Below are 26,075 nucleotides of genomic sequence, written 5' to 3' on the forward strand. Positions count from 1 at the left end.
GATTGGCCGCTGGTATAACTGCTGCGGCTACAAAGGATTGCCGAGGATTGCCAAGGAGCCGAGCATTGCCGAGCAGAGCCGAAGAGAGCGGAGGAGGAGGGCCGAGGAGAGTGGAAGAGGAGAGCCGAGGGAGAGGAGAGTCGAGAGAGTGGAGAAGAGTCGTCGGTCGGTTGGCTGGCGGAAAAGCAGACAGCAGGTCAGCGTCTGGTGGGCCCAGCCTCCAGTGAGACCATAGTGGTATGACTCCCCTACCTATGGCTCCGTGGGTGTTCCTTTTCGGCCTCACCACATCCTGCGTTCTTGTGTGGGGAGCGGGAGCAGAGACCCCGCAGGCCGCCCCGCCTGAAAGATGGCGCGGCTGGAAGGCCTCCGCGCATGACAAATGGCGCAGCGAGCAGGGTCTCCCGCACGACAACTTAATAATATTGTGGGGACAGAGTCCCAGAGAAGTTTCCAGGCTTTCGGCATGGAAAGGTGCTGGCTGTTATTAGATGGCCATCCGCTGTGTCTGGGTGGCCATCAGCTGTTACTGGTTAGCCATTAGCTACTAATATAACTTCCACGGCTGAGACGGGGGGTTGGTTATTTGGCTGGCTGGCAGAGAAACAGACGGCGGATTGCAGCTAGCAAGTGGGGTTAGCAAGCGTGGATGGCGGATTGCAGATCGTGTGGATCCTACTTCCTGTGTCTGGCCCGGCTGCCAGGGAGACTGGGGTGCAGAAAGACCCCCTGTTGTGGTACTGGCAGATGTTTGCTTTTGCGTCTCGACCAGCCTTCAGTGAGAATATAATGGTATGATTCCCTTACCTATGGCTCCGTGGGTGTTCCTTTTTGGCCTCACCATATCCTGTGTTTTTGTGTGGGGAGTAGAACCAGAGACCCTGCATTACAAATATTTTCAACATATAATGGGTTTATAGGGTTGTAACCCCACCATAAGTCAAGCAGCATCTGTAAATTGCAAATTTTTAAAAAGACAGAGTGGAAGAAAGGAAAGCTTTATGTCTTTAGTACCTGTAATGGCACTTTCCCCCTGCAAGAGGCCCCACAAATTAGGTAGCTGGCCTAGTGGTGAGCAGTGACATTGAGGGAAATGGCCTCAAATTTTTTAGGAAATAGATCCAGGAGACCCTTATTTCCCTGTATTGAAAGGAACACATTCCTTTTGGGTTTGATTAACTTTATTTCTCTCTTCCCACAACCAGTAAAAAAATACAATCAACGTGGGTACAAGGATTCAATTTTTTAAAATCAGAGTACAAAGAAGGCCACAGCCCCACCCAGATTTGGCTTACATATTTACAGAGTGAGCCGTGGGGTGTGACTAACAGGCATGTTGAAAAGGTGGCATTACAAAAAACGCAATGGTGGTCTTTCTTTCCTGTACATTGCATAGAATCCGGCCTCATTTCCAAATGAGCACTACAAAATAAGCCTCACTGCTATTTACTACATATGAAAAACGCTGTACAGGTGCACGGCTATAGATATGGAGTACAGTGGTACCTCCGTTTTCAAATGTGATCTGTTCCGGAAGACGGTTCGAGTTCTGAAACGTTCAAAAACAGCCGACAGCGAGGCCTCAGGATCTTGCACTTAGTGGAAGCCACACGACATGTTCAACTTCTGAGGCGTGTTCGAAAACTGAAGCATTTACTTCCTGGTTTATGGCGTTTGTAAACTGAAGTGTTCGTCAACGGAGACGTTCGAAAACCGAGGTACTACTGTATAAATGGCTGTTAGGGAACTGGTATCTACACAACGGAAGGCTCAGTTTGGTACCCTAACCTGTTGAGATGGATAAGCTAGGATGGGGGAGGGCAGGGTCTTGGAGAGGGGCACCACCAACCCCCCCGACACATTTCCCAGACTTGGTTGAAGCTCCCTCACACTCCGGGAGAGAACTGGGATTATTGGGGATGAGGAACAGCAGAAGGAGGGGGTGTAAATACAAGAGGGGGCTCTAGAAGTCAAAGGAGGCGTCTGGGGCAGGAAATGTGCCCCTCGGACCCGCAGACACACACGGATCCTGCCATTTCATGATCAGGGTTCTGTGGGCAGTCTAGCCAAGCCCTGGTTTCCACCCTCAGAAGTTTGGAGCTTTGCCAGCATGGAGAGAGGGCAAGAAATCAAAGCTCATCTATGGGAATGCGGGAGAATGTTTGGCAAGTTTCACAACTCCAAAGCACATTTGGCTTGGAGGGATGAATGGATGGGTGGATGAATGGCAGCTGACCACCAAAAGCTGACCCAGGCAGTCATCTTGCACAGAGAGCGAGGAGACAGAATTGTAGAACTGCTCTGTGCTCAGGTGCTTCCTGGGACTCAAGGTGGCAGCAGGGGAGGGGATTCAGAGGATGCTTTTCATCTGACTAAGGGTGGGACTAGGCTTTAGCTACTACAATGCTCAATGAGGTTTCCAAAATAGCCAAATTATGAAGAACCCTATGCACTTTGAGCATATAAACCATCTTCGTCCCCTCTTCCCCCCAATGCTGGTCATTGACTAGCTCTCATCTTCCATTTACCCAGCTCAGGAATAGGACCACTCTCTTAGAAAGATGGAGCAACAGGTGAGCCAAAGTGCATCCTGAACCTCTATAGCTTTGATGTGGCTCCTGTCCTGGAAACTCGAGGACACAGCAGGTAGAATTCTGGGCCATACATGCCCAGATGGGGAAACCCTAACAGAGGATTTAAGGAGCAATGGGAAGAGGGAAAGGCCCGCACCTGTGGTCTTCTCCAGCTCTCCAAATGATTGCACTCTTTTCCCTAAGCTGGGCTGCTCTGGGGCAAGGATGCTTGGGAGCAGCTGCTTTTAGTTGAAACCAGTCTTTAGTTGAGGAGAGATGTCTGAGTTTTATCACAATAAGAAAAGCGCGTGTGTGTGCACCTTTGAGAACCTCCTCTAAATTCCTCCCTTGGGACGTCACAAGAGAATGGTTTTAAGTATGAAAATAAGTCCTCTTGGGCAACCCAGCTGTGTGCAGGGGTGGGTGGGCATGGTCGCCTCTCTGGTTGGGTTTCATTACCTAATTCTCCTGCAGTGTTCTTCCACACTATCCTGTGAGTGGAAGACCCAGGGAGCAGGGGCAGAGGTGAAGCTACGGTGCAGGCTGATACACTGCGAAGGGGAGTGACAGTCAGCACTGACGGCATTGACCTTTCTCAGCAAAGTGGAGAGAGACATGCAGAACCCGGGGGAGCAGGAGCATGTGAGACTCGGGGCTCGTCCTCCCACCTTGGGGCAGCCCCTACAAGGCTGTGTTGTTACAGGTGGTGTTTGTGTCCAGGGAATCCACTTGGGACTTGGGGGCCCCGTTCTGGGCCTCTCTGACCATGGCGATGTCACCGGAGGCCTCGGGGGCCTTGATGGGGATGTCCTGCACATCCCACCCCTCCTCCAGGTTCTCACAGCACTTGCTGCAGCGGCACTTGGGGCAGCACAGCACACAGCAGACGCGGCAGCAGACGCGGCAGCAGCAGCAGCAGCGTCTCTGGCAGTAGCTTCTGTAGAAGGAGACCAGGTAGTTCCAAACCTTCAGCAAGTGCACCCCCAAGGACAGGAAGTTCCAGGTCTGGAGCTTCTCGGGCAGGACGTGTGGGCAGCGGGACTGCAGGAGCGTCAGGATCACCACCAGCAGGAGCACGAAAATGATGGGCGCCCCCACGCCCACCAGCACCGGCCACCCCGCCAGCGAGAGACCAAACACCGTCAGTGGGAGCAGGAAGAACAAGATGACCAGGTAGATGATGGCAAACCAGCGGTACTTAGCTGAGATGGAACCCAGCCCCTTGGCCAGGCGGATGGGCAGGCGGGTGAATGGGATTGGGTACCACAGAAGGATGCCTGTGATGTTGAAGAAAAAGTGGCACAGGGCAATCTGCAACACAAGAGGTCAGACAGGTAAATGGGTCTGTGTCATGGTAAGGGTGGGGAGAAGGGGGTGTCCCCTAGCAGGCATCTGCAGCAGAGTCACAGGCCTTCCTTGTCTCCATAGCTCAGCCCAAGGGGGCCCTGCACTGCCTGAGGGCCTACTATGTGTCTAGGGGTGACGGGTGGGAGGGCAGGGGAGGCAATCAGTTGAATTACAGCTATATTCAGGGCCTAGAGTCCTTTAGAAAAAGCTTAACAATGAACGTCATGCATACATCCACTGCTAGCTTAAGTCCCTTACTTCAATCCTCAAAAAATATCCAATGAGGTGGCAATCATTGTCCCTCTTTGATGGAAGATAAAATTGAGGCACTATGAGGTTAAGCTATTTTCCCAAAGTCAAAGAGGTGGGCGATGGATGACAGAGGTGGATTCAAACCCAGGCAGGTGGCCCGTTGGGTGTCAGGCATCATACCAGGGGCTTTGGACCAACCCTGTCCAATACATTAACCACTGTCCACGTGTGGCAACTGAGCACTCGAAATGTGGCTACTGCACACTTGGAATGTTCTGTAAGTGTCAAATACACACTGGATTTCAAAGACTTGGTCCAAAAGAGAATGTAACATACCTCAATTTTTTTTATTGGTTACATGTTGAAATGATAATGGGTTACCTAAATACGTTAAAATTGATCTTCCTGTTTCTTTTCATTTTTGAAAAAACTGGCTACTAAAAAATTTCAAATTACACAGGCAACCAAAGTTTGTATTCTATGTTCACATTATATTTCTGTTGGACAGCATGGCTTTAGACAGTCTCATCAGATCTTTAGAAAACAATCCCAATGAGATAGGGATTAGGGTTCCCATTTGTCAGATGAGGGAATTGATGCTCAAAGGTTAGGTCACCTGTCTAAGGTCACTTAGAGTGTAAATGGTGAGACAAGAATTCAAATGCCAAAGGTCTTCTTGGCCAAGGTCACCAGGCAAGACAGGTAGGTCTACCTGATTCTTCTTAATGCCAGGCCTCAGGCCCCAGGCCACCTCCCAAGAGAGAGGCAGAGATGGAAGTAGGGTCTATGCTTCCTGAATACTCTTTGCACCTCTATCACGTGGCCACCCCCTTTCTGGTGGTGGGAGTCTCACTATCTCCATGAGTAGGTGACTTTGACTGTTAAATCTACCTCCTTTTTGCTTCTCCACATCACAGTTTGGGATATAACAGAAAAGCTTGGCTCTTGTTAGAAACCACCTGCTCGCCACGACCATGAGTGGTCTTTTTTCCCTCCCACAGAGCCCCTGCCCCACGCAACATTTCCTGACCTGGAGTGAGCTCTTCAGGGTACTGCCTGGACTGGCTAACGCAGCCATAATGGCGGTGGTGGTGGTGCCAATGTTGGCACCCAGCGTGAGTGGATACGCTCTCTCAATGGTTATCACACCGATGCCTGGGGGGGAAAATAGAAAGCCCATAACATCAGCCCCAGTGGACGATAGGTGGCGGTAATGGTGGCCACAGGGAGAAGCCAGGGAGAAACTCACCGATCAGTGGGGTCAGAGTAGATGTGAACACCGAGCTGCTCTGCACGATGAAGGTCATGACCGCCCCCACGAAGATGGCCAGGTAGCCAGTCAGCCAGGCAAAGGGAAAAGGGAAATCTGCAAGACAGAAGGAACAGACCAGTCACAGCCCTTCTAGGAAGGCATGGGTGGGAGGCCCAACTGGCACCTCCGTGGGACCGGGGGTGGGAGGGCGGGGGCTTTACAAACTAGGCTAGTGTCCCCACACCACAGCCTGAAAGCGCTCATTTTAAACATCCTTTCCCTCCGCATATTCAGATGGTGAAACCAATTCAGGTGGTGAAACCAAGGATGTGGGTACGTGAAGACAAAAACACATATTCACTGGAGGTCAGAGGTCACAGAAGCTGAACCCACCTGCCATGGACTGAATGTGTCACCCCCAACATTCATGTTGAAACCCTGACACCCAATGGGATTGTATTAGGAAGTGGGGCCTTTGAGCTTGTGTCCTCTCCACTCTCTCTTCCACGTGAGGACAGTGAGAAGACGGCTATCAGGAAGAGGGGCCTCATCAGAACCTGACTGTGTCTGACCTCCCAGCCTCCCACACTCAAAGAAATTTCTGTTGTTTAAGTCACCCAGTCTATGGTAATTTGGTACAGCAGCCTGAACTCAGTGAGACATCACCCCCAAAACCATCCTCCTCCCACCAAGCTCTGGGGACACTTGGTCCTCTCCCTCCTATCCTGGTCTCCCAATACTGTGTACACTCCACGTGTTTCCACCTAAAAAAGGAAATGCAGCAGCTGGGAAGCCTACCTACCAACCCAGCCCTCAGCACCAGGGATGAGGTCCTGCACACCCAGCAAGCACCCAGCGTCACTCAGTTCACCCTGAGAGTCATAACGATCCTGGGAGATATTCTCGGCCCCATTTCACTTGGATTACACGGGGTGGTGACAATGGTGGCTGGGCACGCTTCCCTTGGCCGGGACACCATACTCAGCGGGAGCTCCCGTTGGCCACTGGAGCTGCAGAGGCGGCTTCAAGACGCAGATGTACTAATCCAGAAGCACCTTTTCTTCCCAAGAGTTGAAGGGAAGCGAGTACCAGAATGGGCATCTGCTACCCTTTGCCTAAGGGATCCTGACATATAGGAAACCTGCTAGGGAGGAAGGCCTATTTCACAGCTCTCTGGATTTCAGCTCTTTCTCGGACATCGAAAAGGTGTGCTTGTGCTTGCTCCCCAGGCCCCACCCAAGACACCAAGGAAGATTTCAAGGGTGACTGGTGTCTTAACTGCTGCAGCTTTTCAAGTCTAAGAGAAATTCCATGTAGAGGCCACTGCTAGATAAGAATCAAAAGGAGCCCCCCACCCCCGAGGTGGCAACAGTGATGCCATCCCCTAGAAAGCCCAAAATGGGACGCGGTGTACCTACCAGTGTTGATGGTCTTCTTGATGATAACGGCTACTTGTCCCTCGAGCACCGAGCCCAGGAGCTTGACGATCACGACGAGACAGCCACAGAGCACCAGCAGGGAGGCCACAAGCAGTATGATGCCAACAAAAAGATCCGAGAGGTTGGAATTCACAAAGATGTGTTGGCCTGAGGGGACCATGGAGAGTCCTCATTAGGAGGGCATGAAGACCCCCAAGGCCACAGATTATTATTTCTTCCCCATTTATTCTAATCCATCTTATTCCTTCTGCTTCACAGTAAGATAAGCTTGGTCGTTAGCCATCAGCTCCCCACACAGCCTGTCCCAGTGGCTGGTGCTGTGAGCCCTACTCACATTTGGCAATGTTCTCCTGGTGGGTCACGTTTTTGATGGTCCAGGTGTGGAAACCATCCGTCCAACACAGGGTGGGGGAGGTGCAGTTCTCAGTCGAGGGGATGGTGACATTCATCTGAGTCTGGATGGCAAACATGAGAAATGGTCTGTATCATCCATAACACTCATGTCTGGTGTGGGTTAGGGGAGACATACATCGATGAGTGCAGCTGTAAGCGTGACACACTGTTTCCAAGGGTCCCTTCATAAACGGGAACAGAGGCAGCCAGAGATTCTCGCTGGCCAGTGTTGATTTGTCAGGGGTCCTCAATTTTTCCTTTCCCTTCCTTTTATTTGCCCGTTTAGAATGAGAGGATGTGTTTAAAGCACAGGTGCAAGAGTTTACCCACCCAGCAATATTCGTAGGAACTTACCACATTGGTTAAAGTTTTGCACCAAATCTTGATCAGACTCTTGTTTTGGGCTGCTGCGTCGTTTATTGCAATTTGGCTGATAACTTTCGTATCCAGCTGAGGAAGGCAATTAGACAGAAGAGGCACACCCTCAAAACTGATGTGGGAGGGACATGTAGGGGCTGCTATCAAGAGAGGCTTGGAGGACATACAGACGGTGAGCCCCTGTAAAGATGAGCTGAGACTCACTCTATCTGCGCTCCCAGGGGAGAGCCCTAGCCATCATCAAGTGCTTGATAAATAAACGAATGATTGTCTGAACAGTGAACTGGTATCTACAATGCGTGTAGATACTCACTGGATGGCTAATGACAGAGAAAACCACACGGTAAGAGTGAAAGGACACGGTCCAAGCTGTCCCTTTCTCCCTAAGGCAACATCCACAAAGCCTTCCTTCATTTTAATAATGTGGAGGTGCTGGGGTCAGTAGTGGGAACAAAGTGTCCCCAAGTGTCCAATGGCCAGTCCTTGACTCTTGAGAAGCACTTGCTACCCTCCTCCTGCTCCTCCATCCCCAAAAAGATGACACACATGACGAAGTCAAGGAAACAAAAAGGGCCAACTACTCTGTCACGTGTTCCCCCAGTCCTGCCTTCCTTAGTTGCTTTCAGCGGCAGCCAAACAGCAGTGTTTATAGATCCATCTACCACAATGGAGTGGGGTCAAGGGGGAGGGGGAGGGGCTTAGCTCCTTTCCCTCAGAAGGAAGCCAGGTTACCTGGATAATTTGCTTCGTGAAGGGATCCGTGATAACTTTCAGAAGTGCTGGGGCGTCTTCTCCGTTCTTGAAGTGGAAGGACTCCACCACCAGGTTGGTCAGGACCTCCAGGTAATGGGTGGCGGCCTCCACGGGCAGGAGTATCAGCACGGAGAGCCAGTTGAAGAAGTCATGGACGGTGGCCCCTGCGAAAGCCCTACAGAAAGGACCCCCACCCAGATTAGTCAACGTTAGTGGGCATCAGTCTAGACAGGTCATTTACTTGTATGGTCTGCCAAGTGTCACCTATCTGTGTACATTCATGTGTATGATCTCATTTTTGTTCTCACAGCAATGCCCAAAGTGGGTGGTATTACATATCCCCATTTGACAGATGAGGAAACAGGGCCAGCAAGCCCTGTTTTGGGATTTGACCACCACTGTCTGGGCACTGGGCCCACTGCTAGGCGGGGCCTTTCCCACCCAATCAGACAGCATTCAGTTCTGTCCATTAGGGAACCAGACATGTTACAGCTGCAAAGAGTTCAGCAACCACTGTTTGAAAGACAGGCATCGAGACCACTTTTGAATCACACATATTGAAGACAAACTTCATTTGGAAAGGTAGGGAACAGCATGAAGGTAACAATCAAAGCCTTCCATACACAAGTGAATTCTTAACCTTTTTTTTTTTTTAAAGATCAACTTATTTTTGCCCCCTTTTTCCACCCACCCCCACCTCTGGTTCAAGCCGTTGTTTCTCAATCTAGTTGTGTAGGACACAGCTCCCTGGCCCATGCTGGTATTATATGAGCCTTGGCTCCCCCGGGCTGAGGCAGTCGGTCACCAGTCATCGGTTGGCCACTCACAGCAGCTCTCCCTGGCTGCTGGCCACTCACACTGGCTGCCGGCCATTCACGCTGGCCACCGGCCACTCATGGCAGCACACCGTAGCCCACAGCAGCACACAGCATCCTGCGGCAGCTCACACCAACCTCCAGCTGCTCACTGCAGCCCAGCTCCAGGGAGAGCTGTTGTTCACAATCTTAGCTGTAGAGGGCGCAGCTCACTGGCCCATGTGGGAATCGAACCGACGACATTGGCGTTAGGAGCACTGGCACTCCAACCACCTGAGCCACCGGGTTGGCCCCAAGATCAACTTATTTGCAAGTACAAATTTTCACCTATCATATGAGCTAGTATTTTAAAAGGTAACTTATTCTTCCTGGAGAGGGTGATTTAAGACATTTTCGTACACTGTAAAGTGATAAATATTAGTAGTTTGGCAAATGTTTTCAGAGCCTTATATATGTTTGATATAGTAATTGCTGTTCTAGGAATCTATCTAAGGACATAACCTAAACCACTAGGTAAAGAAAGAATCCCCAAATTGTACAAGTGAAATCTATGTAACTTTACTGACAACTGTCACCCCAATAAGCTAATTAAAAAAAAAAAAGACAGAAAGAATCCCCAAAGATGTTATTGAAAGCAATCTATTTAAATATCCCAAATAGGGAGAGTGAGGTCAATTATATTCCTATGTGCCAGTACCATCATAGATTGTATGTTTATATTTCATAAGTTATCCAGAGGTAAAAATTCGTGTAATAGTAAAAAGAACTGGAATAAGAACTGTAAAAAATCTGGAATAAGAAAACCTGGAGTCCCAGCCATGGCCCTCAATGAAGTCATTTAATCTCCTTTCTATTAATACAGTGGGGCGTAGAAAAGCCTACTGGGCTTCAGGAGAAAACCAGATTAGCAAACACCCTGGATATTGTATATTGTGTGGACCCTCAGCACATTTCATCAGGGACCCAAGGAGAAGTGGGGACATTTGCTGGTCCCCCAAACAGCCTGTTGAAGGCCCTGTGGCTGACTCACACAGCAAGCACATCGTGTGACAAGTGGCTTCTCTATTTTAATAAGCAAAACAGTCTGTCACCTGTTAGAAGAGAGACTGGGAAATGTGCTCGGTTTTCACATTAACCTTCTGGAAGAAAAGGCTTCCCTTTGCCTGGATCCAACCCATCCCGTTTTTAGATCTTATGCATCCACAAAAGCCACATTTTGCCTTTCTTTTTTTTTTTTTTTGGCAGGCAAGTGAAGAACAAAAAGTGGCACGGGTTCAGCTGGCCAAAAACGAAAGCTTCAGGTTATGATGCTCTGAGTAGGCAGAGCAGTACATTCTAACCCACCTGGCCTTGTTTTAACGGCCCCATGCTGCAGGTTAAGCTCCGAGCCCTGGCTTGTGTTTAGGGAGCCCTGACTCTGTGCCAGGCACCTTGCGAAGCATTTACCTGTATGACTGTGTTTACTCCTTTAGACAACACAGTGGTGACACCACCATTATTCCCCCCATGCAGATCAGGGGGTTGGTTCGTATGTGATCCTCACCCGTAGCTGCACTCAGCTGTGGCCAATGCTAAGCGCTCCAGGAATGACAAGCATGTTCTCATTGGCTAATGGTAGTTATGACAACCTGGCCCAAACGGATGGGCCTGAAGTTGGCAACGGCTGGTTCTGAGCTGCCTTACCTTCTGAACACATCCCGGTCTCCTGCCTGCATAAGTGCCACCAGGGTGTTGGTAATTGAGGTCCCGATGTTGGCTCCCATGATGATGGGGATGGCAGCCCGCACAGTCAGCACTGGAGTGTAGAAAACAGCAAGTCAGCAAGTTTCAGAAGGCAGCCTGGCTGTTCCAGACATGACCCAAGGCGGGCTGAACTCATCAGCTAGTAATCCCTAGAGCAGCACTCTTTAACCTCTTTGGGCTCTTCACCTTGCAGTGAATCTGAGGAAAGTGAGGGCGGTTCACCAGAGAAATAGACACGTCGACCCCAAAAAGTTTTTTTTGCATATTTCAGGGAATCCACAGACCCCACGGGCCCTAGTTTAAAAGTGCCTTTCTGAATTCTTCGGATGCAAGGCCACCTTACAGGAGACCAGAAAATAATGTTTAAGGACTTGTGTGTTTATTATGGCAAATTCCTGGTGATATAATTTATCACCCTTTCTTCCATCTCCCCACCCCCTCTCCCCACTCTGGTTCAAGCCATTGTTTCTCAGTCTAGTTGTGTAGGACACAGCTCCCTGGCCTATTGCTCCCCCTGGCTGAGGCAATCAGTTGCTGGTCATCGGTCGGCCGCTCACAGCAGCTCACGGCAGCTCTCGCCGGCTGCCGGCCACGCTGGCCACTGGCCACTCATGGCAGCACACGGTAGCCCACGACAGCACTCAGCAGCCCACGGCAGCCCAGCTCCAGGGAGAGCCGTTATTCACAATTTTAGCTGTAGAGGGTGCAGCTCACTGGCCCATGTGGGAATCGAACTGGCAACCTCAGCATTAGGAGCATGGCGGTGCTCCAACCACCCGAGCCACCGGGCCAGCCCTATAATTTCTTTTTCTAACAAAATTAGTATATCGCCACCATGTTCTGACACCTGAAAATATTTTAAAGTATTTTTCTAATTTGGCTGAGAAAAGACTTTATTTAATTTTGGCTAACAATGCTGGTTTGGGCTGAAAAGTCACCCTTTCAAACTGGTCCCACCTAGGGTGTCTGTCTTAGCTAAGCCAGAGCAAATATCAGGCAGGTTCAAGTTTGGAGCACCAGTTCCCCAAGCTCAGTTGTCCCAAAACCAATGTGTGATATGATTAGATGTCTTTATACTTGGCACCAAGAGCAGTGAGTGATGGAAATGTCTTGTACCTATGCTGTCCAATATGGCCACCGCCAGCCACATCTGACTTCTGACCCCTTGACATATAGCTAGTGCAACTGAGCAACTGGATTTTATATTTTAAATTAAAATCGATTAAGGCTAAATACAATTAAATAGCCACCTATGGGTAGTGGCTGCTGGGCTGGACAGTGCGGTTCTAGATTATTCAACCTTCACACAGCAGGGTCTATTTTCAGACTCAGCTATGGAAATGAAAACAGGAAGCTGCGTGTGACTCAGAGTGGAACACATCAGTCAGACAAGATAGGAAGATAATGGTGACAAGCCTGGACACATTCGGACTAAATCCCAGACTCCCTGGCTGCAAAGGGAAACGTCTGGACTGTCTGTGCTCACGAGTGCCTAGACTCACGTGAGGAGGCCACCATGCTAACGACGATGGATGTGGAGGTACTAGAGCTCTGCACCATGACGGTCACCAGCACTCCGATCATCAGCCCTGCCACGGGGTTGGACATAATAGAGTCGTTGCTGAAGAACTGCCCGGCCATTTTTCCTGGAAAAAACAAACCCACGGTCACCTGATGGGGGGTTAAGTGGGCACAGAGTGCTGACGTCTCCCCTAGCCCTGCTGGCACCTACAGCATCGTGCTCCGTCGTGTGTTTTCCCAGGGCCGCCCTGATACCATGAGACATGCCCACCCACCCCCAGACCCTCGTTCCTCTTATCCCTTCACCCTCCCATCCTTCAACCCCTCCGTCAGCAAGACCTCCTCGAGCCTTTTGATCATGAACCTGGCCTCATCTGTGTACTTGGCCCAATGGGAGCCAGTGAATCTCCTGATGTCCCATTTCCTGTCTCTGGGACGTAGTTCCGATTCCTAAGAGTTATCCTCCAGGTGGATCTGTTCATTCTTCTCTATCCATCCCGCTGCCCCCAAACCCCCAGCCCTAACTCTCGCTTGTAATTAAAGGCTGGGAGTGTCATTTCTGAGCGTGTGCCTCTGAGACCACCACTCCATTCCCACTCCGTTTTATAAAGACGAGTCCCAGAGAGTGACTTGCCGGAGATACTCAGAGAGCAAACAAAGCCTCTTACCGATGCCACCTCGGAACAGGCAGACCAGAAGCGGCACCCAGAAAGTCAGTGTGCCGCTCCTGTTCACCCCAAAAGTGCCTCCCTCCCCAATGCTCCCAGGTCACAAAGATGAGTTCTCAGGAGAGACACGAAGGGGTGCAGAAATGCAGGGTCTTCTGTGTCACCTGGATCTAGTCTGAATCTCGCTATGCCAATTATAGGCTGTGAACCTTAGGACGGCTGTCTTTGAACCTCTCCTCTATAAATGGCAAGGGCTTTGGGAAGAAAGGTTTAAGACAGTGCTCCTGAAAAAGCCTGTACCCAGGAGGCACTCAAAGTGCTAGCTATCAGTGTTGCCATCCATTTTGGGTACAGAGGTGACAAGCACATGGCGATTTCACTTCTGAGTCTCCCTCACACGGCACAGCCATACTCAGCCCTGGGAGATGTTTAGGCAACTGCTTGGGATGCAGGTTCCCCCAGGCCAGGGCCCCCCGCTGTCCTTCTCCATCGAAGGCTGAGCTTTGATTTCCATAGTTGCTCTGACCTACGGTCTAGGCTTTGTAGACAAACATAAGGATCGGAGAGCTCGGAACTGGCTCCCGCCCTGGCTCCTGGCCTAAGCCACCTCAGCCAGTCATAGCTCTTTCATAGGCCTCGGTTTTCTCTTCTGTAAAAGGGGTGCATGACTTCACAAGATAATCTGAGTGGCTTCCAGTCCTCGAATGCAGCTAGAGAAGGCTTGCTGGGTTGTGAGGGTCTGGACCAAATAAGAACTCCCCGCACCCCCAGACCTTTGACCCTTTCATCCGTACCTCCAACCAGCTGGAAGGCACTGCTGAGAACATCCAAGGAGCACACAAACAAGTAGAGGAATCCCAGGAGCAGAAGGAATTTCCCGATCCCTTGGAAGATACACAGAATCTTCCCTTTGGTGTCTCTCTCTGGGGCAAAGGAAAAGGTACAGTATGTTTTAGTGTCTGAAACACTGAGAAGTTTGGTAATGAGCTCAGAATTCCCCCACCCCCCTTCCAGCCAAGGGGGCTGCGAGGAAGGCCCCAAGGTGGTAGGCAGCCATGGTTGTAGTTTCAAAGCAATTACCACTATAGTCCATTTAGTCGAAACCCAAACCCACGGTGAACTGTCTCTTCAAGATTTGCATTTGGAAGGAGGGGTCCCCTGTGGTCTGGGGACAGGCAAACCAGGCTCACGCTTAGCTGAGTGTCACTGAGTGAGGCAGTGAAGAGCACTTACCACCTCCTCAAATACAGGGTCAGAGATAACGGCTCTCCTAAGCACCTTTAGAACAGCACAGACTATTTTCTAGACTGGGGCTGCAAGGTAGCAACCACAGCCTCCATTTGGGGAGGGCTTGGGCAATGCTACATCCTTGATGGCTATTTTCTCCACTGACTTTCACAGTGGTTCTCACCTCCTCCCTCCCAGCTGTGTGATCCACACAGAGCCTGAACCTGGAAAAGGGCAGCATTTGTTTACACCCCGGCTATTCTGGCTGTATAGTCTGACTTCCAGAAGCCTTCTCTGGTGCCTGCATTTAGGTGAAGGGACCCCCCACCCAGGAGTTCTCAGAGCAAGGGACTGTCTGTTCACGGCTGCTCCCACAGCATCACAGCACTTGGGACCTGCTCAGCCCACAGCACCACGTCTGGCCTGGTTACAACCGTACTGCTGGCACGTTTGCTGAATGAATGAAAGAAAAGAACAACCATTGCCCCATCATCACACCATGCTTTGATTCTAAGCCTCCGAGACTGTCGGGTGACAATTGTAGCCAGGAACTTCGTGCAAAGGGCACCAGAACAATGGGAAGGGAGATGGTACTATAAAGACGATGGCCAGCCCTCTGGCCAGTGGGCAGTCCCCCCCGCCTGCCAAGGCTGGCCTCTTTTTTACCTGACCACTTGATCCCCTTGTGTTTAAGCTCGGGCAGGTCCCAGGGGTCTTCCACCTCTGTGGGCTCCTCTATCAGTGCCATGGTGGACTGGGATGGCAGAAGTTCAATGTTGGTGATAGAGGTCCCGTTGTCATCTGCCCAAACAGACAGCAAAGGCCAGGAGGAGTGAGGAATCAGGCCTGAGACTCCTGGGCTCCCCACAGCAGGCCAGGCTGCAGCTATGAGATGAGAGGTACTTACTTTTGTCGGTCTCCTTGCCTTTCACAGCCGGGGTGGGCTGTTGGCTGTTGGCCCCTTCGATGTATTTATTGGGGTTGTGCTGGGCATTTTCCAGCTCAGGCCAAGGAGCCATGGTCTGTGGATGTAAAAAAAACAAACAAAAAAAACACACAGAGCTTAAAGAACAGCCACTGAAAGGAGGTGTAGTCAGTTGCCTTGACAGGGAAAACCAGTAGTTGCAAAGGTTTGGGGGAGTGGAGAGTGTCGTGCTTAGGCCTTCTAAGTGTGAACTCTTAACCACCATATTATACTTCTGTGTAGGCCTCCTTCCACCCCTCCCCCAGGCTGTCACTCAATCAAACCACTTCTTTCAGTGTTCTTCCATGCCAGCCTCAAATCTATGTATCAGTCGACCCACCCTTCATTTCTCTAACTTCTGTCTCGGCCTCTGTCTTGACTGTCTCTTTAGTCAGAAATCAGATGCAAACCCATCCATCTTTATCAACTCATGGTATGCCAAGTCCTCCAAGGGGCCCCCAGTGGACTTAACATGGATGCTCACAGACATTCGCTCTGCTTTCCCTACCATCGGGTCTTCTGGGAGAAGCACGACACACTGGACCTGGTTCAAATCCGAGGTGCCACATATCAGTGGGTGTGTGTTCAGGCAAGTCCCTTTACGGCTCTGAGCATATAGTGTCAGTTTCCCCACATAGACAATGGGGATAATTCTTCATAGTTTGCAAGGCTAGGAGATGAATGATGATGCCTAGGGAAGTGCCTGGCACCAAGCAGGCATCCAATAAGCAGTCACAATTATTACTACGCCATGCTGCCTGGTTTGATGGCTCTTTGTCACAACCACATTGTTCTGCCCAGGCTTCAACAGAGACTTCCTCATGACCCATTTTCTCAGCAAAGCCTCTCAGTTACGTGGAGAGGAAGTGTGGCTCTTGACCCCACGGGAAGTCCACTCCTTGCAGTCCCTGTCCTTTGACACGTTAGGCAAAGCAGTCCAAAGGACTGGAACGAACATTCACAGAAGAGGAAGCACCAGTGGCTACACAATACTACAAAATAGAGTTCAGCCTCATTAGTAACCCACGGCACATTAAAAGTGTCAACGATCAAATGAGCAAAAACATTTTTTCACGTATAATATGCCATGCTGGAGAATATGCAGTGAGATGAGCACTGCGGAATGCTCCGGAAAACAGTTGGCATACGTTTGCCATACATCTGACCCGGTTATTATACTTCTAGGAATTAGGAATCTAGGAACATTTTCCTCTCAGAAAACCAAAAATACCTGCCTTGGTCTAATCACCTCTTTGCAGAGGGTTTCCCAGAACTGGGTCTGTCCGATCCTTTCCATTCCTTAAACAGATCTATGTCCTGCCACCAGAATGCAAGTGCTACCAAAAAAGGGGATTTGTCTAGTTCGTCACTGTACCCTCTGGGTCTGCAGCTCTGCCTGGCACACTGGCGATGCCCAGTACATGTTGACTGAATGAATGGGGTACAGACCGAAAAGACTTTTGCTGCACCGCATTAGAGTTGAAAAATAAAACTAGGGAGATTATATTAACTACAGTACATCCTTGCAGTGTAATAGCATGCCATTAAAAAGATAATAAAGAATCAGCAAAAAGCAAAGAAAACCCAGGAAAATGCTTTAGATAAATTGTGAATAAAAAATTGTAAATAAAAAGCACTTTCTTGTCCCATTCACAGCAGGATCCAAAAGGATCCAGAAGTGTTCCATGGGGTTTGGAGTAAGTGGTGGGATTGTGGGTGATTTTTTTTTTTTTCTATCTGAAATTTCTAAATTATTTTAAGAGATGCAGCCCAATCCCCAAACCCACAAAGGTAAGAAGATTCAGGGATACCTGTAGTGCTACCGTCATTCATACTGACAAAGCTAGGAGTTAAAAGAAGCTGATTCTCTGAGTCCCCATCATGAGGGGTTTCATGAACTGGTTTCTTTAGCCCAAGGAACTTTCCCGACACAACCACAGAGCACGGCACATACTTCTGTCATCACAGGAAACGTCCTGCAGCCATTGGCTTCCATGAAGGCACAGGTCTTTCGCTTCAGCTTAGGCACCCAGCATGGGGCCTGGCACACAATAGACCTCAGGTGCTTTCTGAGTAGGATGCTGGGACCTGCCCAGCCAGTGAGAGCCAATATTTATTGAGCCAGGCTGCCCATTCAGGGAGCTGTTATTCTCCCATCACACAGAGCAAGAAACTCAAGCACAAGGAGGTAAGTGACTTGCTCGAGGTCCCAACTAGCAGAGCCTTGAATCCCAGTCAGTTTGAATCAGAGCCTTCTCCTGCAGCCGCTCTTGGGGGAGGTGTTCTCTGCACACCAGGGGCAGAGCTGCTTCTAACATCCTTCCTCCTGGAGCTGCCATGTCTGTCAGAGGTTGGACTCCTCCCTCAGGCTCAAAGAGAAGCCTTTCTGCAGCTGACACAATCAAAGTTGGGGCAAAGCCTGCTGTTCTCAAGGCCTGCTGTACAGGGCTCCTTCCTGGGGTGTGCTGAGAGGCAGTTACGAGGCTGGCTGGGTAGGGGAGGTGGGGAGGAGCTGGGGGGTTGGGAAGGAGACCAAGGCTGAGCTGGGAGAACTCCAACCGCAGCTCAAGGCTGCCACGTGGGTGAATGAGCTTAAGTTTGAAATGGTAAGAGGTTAAAAGGAAAATACACGGCTGGCCCAATTTGCCCTTTTTTGGACTTGTGTAGCTAAAATGTGTACCTCTGTGACTCTCTTAATGCAGGGATCTTTAGCCAGAATGTCTTGGGGAAAGAAACTAATAATCTTGGAGCTCAATTTCAATCAGACACTAGGCTGGGCATTTTATATAGCATGGAGGCTTAGAGCCAAACTCCAACTCTGACCCAGATACACTGTGACTTCGGGCAAGTCACTTGACTGCTCTGTGCTTCGGTCTCCCATATGTAGAATGAGGTGTATAGCTATAACCCATTGGGTTATTAGGCAGCTCTAACGAGTTCATCTCTTTGCAGTACTTAGAATAGTAATCTGTTCAATGGCTTGGTTCTTGTCACCACCCCCTTAGCGACCCTGTGAGGGGTTAGTGTTCTTATTTCATCGATGAGAAAACCGAAGCAGCCAGGGGAAAGCCGTTTGGCCCACGGCTACAGGCACCACGAGAATTTCTGCTGACTCCAGAGTCTGTGCTTGTTCTCAATTACATGACCTGGGACACCGCTGGAAGGAGTGAGTCATGCCTTATTATCATCAAAAGTGAGATGGATCTGATAAACGGCCAAGTACTAGGCAAAGGGAGAAGATGCTTCAACGCTCTGGTGGAGGAAGTCAGTCCTTCACTTACTGTATCCAGGGAAATGAGGGTTCCAGGATCTCGGGCTCACGGTGCCTCTCAGCCCAAATATTTGTACCAAAGCATCCAACCTACATGCAAACCTCTAGGCCTCTTATCTGCACTGCTCATGGGGTATTTACAGCAGCCAGCACTTCAGCATTACCCCACACCTGCCCCTCCAAAGAACTTTCCTGTTTGTGTGATTCCTGATGAATGGAGCAAATCAAGAAAACTCTTAACTTGGATGTCACCACCTGGCAGGGCCTGTAGCTGTCACCTGTGCCATTCGGGTGACCCTCCCACCTAGGCATCTGCTCAAGGGACTTTCCTCCAGTGGTGATATGGGACAAGGGATGGACCTTTGGACCTGAGGGTACTGACACCTGTTCTGTCTGGGGTGTCAGCCTCATTTGGGAAACTTATCACCACTTGGGTGTTAGAAAGGATGATTGTTTGCCTATTATTTAAATTGTTTTCAGTGACTGAACACAAAGTAGCTAGCGAATACATAAACAGACACCACCAGGGTCCAACTTCCAAGTGGTTTATCATAGTACAGGCAGTGGAATGGGCAGGTTCCCATTTGCACTGAACTGAAAAGAAAGGAAAAGGATGTGATGGCAAGGGAGCCAACAGGTGAACCATCCTGCATCTCATTTCTACACTGTGAGGCTTGTGCTGCTTCATTCATCCCGAGACCCTCCTTCACTAGTAGACAGCATCACCAAAGAGCAAAGGCAATTTTCTGTCCAATGTCTCTGCTCCTTCTTGGAAGTCTTGCTTTCTCTAATCTTGGGTTCAATCATTTGTCATAAGGTCATTTCCTCTTTACAAACACTTCCCCGATGAAGCAATCATTCCCCTCACACAGCAACTCATTTTTTCGTACATTCATCTAACTCCACCAACATGTCTTGGGTGTTCACTGCACCTGCAGGTCAGGAAAGGAGGTGCAGGTCCACACACCTAAGCACTGCCTCCCCTAGGGGTAGGTAGGCAGCCAGGAGAGCCACCTGACTCAGCCCCAGAGCTCTCCACCTGCCGGCCACTCCCCTCCTGGCTCCCTCCACCCCAGAGTTGCTCCTCTCGGGACCTGGGAAGTGAGCAAATGTAGAGTCCCCTGGCACCCAACCACTATACTCAGCAGCGCAAGCACACAGGCCGCATTCATCCCGCCCTCCCGGCCAGCAAAACCTCAACTTTCTGTGCAGGCTGACCCCACAGATCTGGGGTGAAGGCAAGACCTAGGACAGACTCCCCACAACCAGCCTGGAGCCTAGGCAGCTGGTCAGGGGCTCTTCCAGGTCCCTGGTGTTGCCACCTCTGCTGAAACCATAGTGCCTGACACACAGCACCAGGAGAGAAGCACACAGCGGGTGAGGCCGGCTTGCAGTCCTGCCATGCACGGTGTGTGGCCCTGAGCCGCTCCAAGCCTGTTTCACCATCTCAGAAACGGTACAATACCATCTCCCTCACTTTTGTAGGACGAATAGACTCATGAGTGTAGGTGAGGCCCTCAGCACAGTATCCGGCAGAGTTGACACTCAGAACTTTGTGAAAGAACTGCAAATGCACTGCAAATGGCCTAACCTCCACTTGGCCCTAAACCGTAAGCTCTTCATCTCAGTGGCCAGCACAGTAGTGGACCCTCAGTAAAGATCTGTGTGATAAATGACCCCAGAGCATGTGAAAAAGGGGCTGACATTTGTTTTGTGACAAGGAAGTGTCCTGGTTGATCTGTGACCTTATTGTTATAACAAGGAAGGAGTTCTGTCCAGTTTACCAGGAAACTGAGGTACAGAGAAATTAAGCCCCATAGCTACCTAGGGATGGAATCAGGATTTGAACGGAGGACTGCTGGTTCCAAAGCTGGGGGCCTTTCTATAGACCACACAGTCAGGTGCTGAGACAGAGGGAGGAGGCATCCTTGGGGCCCCAAAGCAGCAGGGCACCAGGGGGTCTCAGATCCAGGCTCAGGAAGGGCTCCAAGGGTTTCTGAGAGAACTCAGAGAACTCGTCCCTCTGCACAGGTCACTACTGCTTCAGATGGCTGAATGCACGCCCTGCATTCAGACGGCTAGAAATGCCAGCCAGGAATGCTATAATGACAGGCTGCTGAGTTCCCACAAAGCCTTCTGACATACCAGAGGCCTGGATTCCGCATATGCCAAGCCTTTTAAGAATCCCAGCTGAGCAGGACAGGAGACGCAGAACGGGCCAAAAGACAGGGCCAGCATCTGAGGCCACTACTCCTCTGGGCATGGCAGACATTGGCCGGCCTGGAAACTGCTTCCCTAGAGAGGGGCTCTGAGGACCAGCAGGGGCCCCTCCAAAGGCTTTCTTCCAGCTCACACCCCTGATCCTGCTGTTCCCTCTCCTCGCCTTCCCCAAGGCTTTACTCTAGCACACTCTGCCAGAAGGAGCAGAGAAGGAAGGTAAAAACATTCATCTGGGCAGTTTGGTTCTAATACACAGAAAGATGTTTTTAATGTCTAGGCACGAGGTTAGTGGTTACAATCACACATCTGCTCCCTGCTCCCCACCACTTGTCCCTACAGTCGAGCTGGCTGTGTAGAAGATACCCCTTCCCTTTTAGCTCAACTTCCTGCATCCACCTGTGTACCCGATGCCAAGAAGAACTCTTGCAGGCTAAGGAGAGGAATCGTCTTGGCTCTTCTCAGACCTGTGTAACAGGGAAAATAGGGCACCTGGCAGTCACCCAACTCCTACGCTCTGCATTGTTTGGGCCTCTCCAACCAGGACCTGTTCTGGGGCTGCCTATCCTCAGAGAAGCAGCAGCCCATGGTCATCTGAAAAAGTGGGGAGAGGAGCGGCACAGGGCAGTGTCCTGCAGACAGACACGCGAACATTCTCCTACCAGGCGGTGGCCTCCTGAACACAGGGAGGGTGGACCTGTAGCCCCAGCATGCAGGACAGTGCTTGGCAGAGGAGCCAGGCAAATGTTTATTGAACACGGTGTGCCAGCACTGCTGGAAGCCCTGCACCCAAATTAACCCATTGACTCTCATGTGCACTTTACATATTTCTGTAAATTTACTGTATTTCTCCTTTAGTCCCAATGTCATCCCCATTCTACAGGAAAAAAACACTGAGGCACACAAGGATTTCATTGCACACTACACCTTCAGAGACAATTCGGACTCAGGGAACCTGACTCCAGTTTTCCCAATATGCTCAAGTAGTATTTTCTTACGCTTTGAAACAATGACCAAGACTTCAGAAATTCCCAAGAGGGCAATGGCTACTTTTCTTCGGCTTCCTTTAGCCATCCCAAGGCCAAAGAATCCGCAAAGCCATGGTGGTGCTGGGAGGGAGGTGTGGGACAGGAGACAGGGAAGCAAGTGGCCTGGTTTTCATAGTGATGAATGGCTTAGTTTAGACTTTTGATATGTACTAATAGGTTTTTAAAAGACATTTCCCTCTCTTTAAACCAGGGCCCATCACCAAACCACACCCTCAGTGCACTTTGTATTTGTATTTTTAAATAAGTCCTGCAATTAACTATAACTATATCAATTATTTTGTATTGTATTAGGGGTGCTAAAACGGCTAATTTATAAAAAGTAAACATTTTAAACATATTGCATTCTTTTTACAGCCCTCTTTTTGCACTTTTGCATTTTAAAAAGTTCATTGGGATGAATTAATTCCCTGGGATGTCCTGACTACCCCCTGCTGATATTGCCATTCTGTCCCCAGGATGGAGGTGAGAGAAGAAGGGGTGAGGAAGGTGGCTGATAATGGTATTAAGAGTTTATTCCAGATCACTGATCCCAAAAAGCTGTTTTCTTCATTAAATTGAATTTAGGCTATTTTTTTGTCAGCTTTGTGTCCAAGAGCAATAATCCAGATGTCTGTCTGTCTGTCCTCCCATCACTGGGGACTTCTTTCAATGAGATGGTTGAGTGATTTGGGGTGGACTTTGGAGGAGGCAATTCCTAAAACATCCAAATCTTTTACAAAGCCTACCCTTCTTGCCACTCATTCCCAAAGTTACAAAAATAGAGACGAGATCATTATCAGCTGGCCGGCTGGCACAGACAGAGATGCAAACACTCTTAACGATCTGAAACAATGGTCGCTCCTGTGAGGCCCAACTTGTTCCAGAATACCCAATGAGGAACAGATTAAAGAACTCCAGCACAGGTTGCGGGAGGAGGAGGGGGCAAGAAAAGGGAACGAAAGACAAACAGCTCACACAGACCTCTCCGAGTGAACTTAAACAGGGAGAGGGGGGTGATTCCAAGTAATGAAATCCCCAAGCTGCCTCCATGAAACCCACACGTATGAGAAAGCTGCCACCTTGCTAAGGAAAAGGAAAGATTCTGATTCTCTTCAGTGCCAGTGACCCATGGCAGACATCTGCCCCAGGGTACCTGAAGACTGAATTGACTGTTCCACGTGCCACCCTCTTTCTGGCCTGGAGACGCTCAGTCCCCGCCAACACCCAAACTGCACCGATGCTCCTCTCCTTATAAGCCATTTCCCCAGCCAGCTGACCTAGTACCCCAAAAACAATGAAAAATTGTGGGCTGTTCTCCCCAGACAAGCTGAAGGACAGGCCAGCCCTTGGCTGATGGGACCAGCAAACTAGGACTGTATCTTGCAGTCACTTTATCTAAAGAACGCTACAAACAAAAAGGTAACACATGGAAGTCACGCTGGGGTGCGGGGTATAGGGCACTGGACAGTCACACAAACCTAGCATTTTCAGCTCAGGAGAAACTCTAAGATGGTTTTGTTCTTGTGTAAAGAGGGGCAAGCTGAAGCCCAGGGGCTCAGAGACCTGCCTTGGGTCACACCGCTGGTTGGTGACTAAAAAGAGAGCTCAGTCCTGAACTCCTAAGGGGGATGTCCACCATTCCTCCGTTTTTCCTCCCCCAACCAGGAATCCTGCGACACCTATAATTTCAGATACCCAAGTAAGTGTGGCTCATTAATAACGCTGCCAGTGGCAATAATCTAGTCATGGGAGTTGTATTAACAGCAATAGCAGTAACGTTAAGAAAAATAGTCTGAAAATTTGGAGGTTTTTTTTTTTCTCTTCAGCAGCCCAAAGCCGGCCAAGTTCCTTGAGGTGAGCACCGAGGGCTATCTAGAAGAATTAAGTAAGTTAAAAGTAAATCAAGGTTCTTCCAAGAGGGAGAAGGGAGCAGGAAGCGCCCTTGCCCCAGCGGCGGTACTCACCAGCGCTCCCTGCGCAGGTAGTGGACCCAAGAAGGCTCCTAGGTGGAGCGCAGCGGCCCGGGTATATATAGCCCAGGTGTTGCGCAAAGAGGCCGGCGGCAGCTGCTATCATCACGCCCCTCGCACATTCCAGGACCGCCTGCTGCGGCTGCCGCCGGGGCTCTGCCTACCTGCCGGCTTAACGAGCCCATCGTGACCTCACCCGCTGCGCCGAGCAAAGAAAGGCGGCCGGGATGAGGGAGAACCTCAGCCGGTCCCCGGGTCCGAAAGGCAGCGAATGGACCCGTGCCCCGTGCGCCCTGGCTCCGCCGGGCGCGCACCCTCCTCCGGCCCAACGGGAGCCACAAGACATCCCAGCACAAGCAGGATAGTGGGGCTCCCGGTCTCCACGTTCCTCCTCTCCCCGAGAACCTGAATCTTCTAGTTTAGCTTCCCTGGGGCTCAAGAGGTCAGGTAAAAGCCTACTGGAAACTCAGGGGCAAGACCTTCCAAAACAACGCCAGGATTGTTCAGCCTTAGTCTTTGGGATGCTTTAGTGACCTGTACTCAGACACTTGGCCACCTAGAGCTCTGGGTCTGGACAGGACAGGGATGAGGAGTCAGGCTGAGGAAGGGGAGGGGGTCTCTCTCACCAGGAAAACCGCTGCCCCAACAGCTCTTCCTGGCTTTGGAGACCACGGCCCTTATTTCACCTTCTGCCCTGCCCTGTGTGTTCCTGTGTGCGGCACATCTTTCTCCATCTGACCGTGAGACGACCTGTCTCAGGGAAAGCCCACTACCAGGCTTATAACAGCAACCCAGTTATTTGCTGGGCAGACTTGTTCTCCAATGCCACACAAACACCTTCCCTGGGCTCCTGGGCTAAGAGTCGCTCCCTTTCTAGTTGAGGCTTAGAAGGTGGGTGGGGCATGACATAGGATTATTCAGGATTTGCTAGGCGAGATCAAACCTTGGTCTTATTCCAAAACCCAGGTCTTATTCCCTCCCGCAAGGTTCTGGTTTTATAGCTGAGGAAAGTGAGGCATAGCAGCTTCCTAGTTGCCCAGCTGTCCACAATGAATGTGTAGTGGAACTAGGCTGGTTTCATTCCAAAACCAAGAGCTCTCTCTACCATCAAGGTAAGCCAGGCGTGCTGCTTCCAGGAACCTGCAGAGCCGGGCTCTCCCTGGGGCTTAGCAGGCAATGGTTACACATGGTATAACTCTGGGGTCACAGTGCCTGCAATCAGTTTCCTGTTTTGCCCCTTGCTTCCCGTGCCTTCTTTTGCTCACATGTAAAATGGGAATAATGGTCCCTGTCAGTTATAGTAAAATGAGCCAAAATATTTACAGCACGTAGAACAGTACCTGGCACACGATTAGTACCCCGTCCATTATTGTTTTCACCGGGAACCTCTGGTATTGGGAGATGAACGGAAAGCTTTGATTAGACTCATCCAGAACCTGGGGTCTCTGTTGTGATTACTCCAGTCTCAGATGCTGGTCACATCGGTCCAAAGGCCAGGACAGCTGCTTGGAGAGTGGGCATTAGAAGCCAAATCAGCCTGGGCTACTCTCTAATGAGGGATTAATGGTTTTGCTAGTGGGTGCTAGACTTAAAAGCCAGCCCTTGGAGACAATGATCAACCATTGGCATTCACTGACACTGGTGTTCATTGAGCTCAGCTCCACTTCCAGCCCTGGGCAAGAGGGCTGCCATGGATGCCACCTCAGGGGCTCTCAGGAACGGTCTTAATTGGACATTCATTCAGACAAGCCTCCCCGCAGTAACTGTGGGCTTTGATGTAAGGCACAGACCTAGCTGCCTTCACATCACCTTTATATCACTTCCAACACGGAGCTAATAGATGGAAATTTCAAAAAACTTGGAAAAAGAAAGGTGTCTCTTTTATGTTCTGAGAGACAAGGCAAAACACTGGTTCAATCAGGAGACCTCTTTTTAAAAAATGTGTAAGGATCTTGGTAATAGATCAGGGCTGACATCTGTTTGATTCTCGTTTTGGATTGTAGTTTTTTTATAGTACTTTCTGTACAAATGTGAAGGAAAAGTAGGTGTGTGTGTGTGTGTGTGTGTGTGTCTGTGTGTGACTCTAGACTCTCTCCCTTTAGGGGGACAGTTTGCTGCAGAATATTTTCCTGTCTTCCTCCATCGCATCTCAGAGAACACGATCATCAGTTAGCATTTAGTACTGTAAACATGCGCTCTGTTTACACCCACTGCTAAAGTACTTTCATTCAGCAGTCTTTTGTTCCTACTGCTGTCCTAGAAGG

At 50.1% G+C, this 26,075-nt stretch overlaps 1 protein-coding gene across 1 annotated transcript; it reads right to left on the reverse strand.

Annotated features, from left to right (window-relative positions):
* Nucleotides 1-1,163: 1,163 nt before the first annotated feature.
* On the reverse strand, nucleotides 1,164-23,968 carry SLC34A2 (solute carrier family 34 member 2). Its single transcript, XM_019743896.3, has 13 exons — nucleotides 23,806-23,968; nucleotides 15,269-15,383; nucleotides 15,028-15,162; nucleotides 13,929-14,057; nucleotides 12,448-12,591; nucleotides 10,886-10,997; nucleotides 8,367-8,562; nucleotides 7,611-7,706; nucleotides 7,198-7,318; nucleotides 6,843-7,010; nucleotides 5,422-5,538; nucleotides 5,203-5,327; nucleotides 1,164-3,884 (listed from the first exon to the last, which is right to left on the reverse strand). The coding sequence occupies exons 2-13, from the start codon at nucleotides 15,378-15,380 to the stop codon at nucleotides 3,255-3,257; spliced, it is 2,085 nt and encodes a 694-aa protein (XP_019599455.3). The 5' UTR covers nucleotides 15,381-15,383; nucleotides 23,806-23,968; the 3' UTR covers nucleotides 1,164-3,254.
* Between the last annotated feature and the right edge of the window lie 2,107 nt (nucleotides 23,969-26,075).

Source organism: Rhinolophus sinicus, chromosome 1, assembly GCF_057876585.1.
Source record: "Rhinolophus sinicus isolate RSI-liver-muscle chromosome 1, RSI-T2T, whole genome shotgun sequence".
NCBI classification, from domain to species: domain Eukaryota; kingdom Metazoa; phylum Chordata; class Mammalia; order Chiroptera; family Rhinolophidae; genus Rhinolophus; species Rhinolophus sinicus.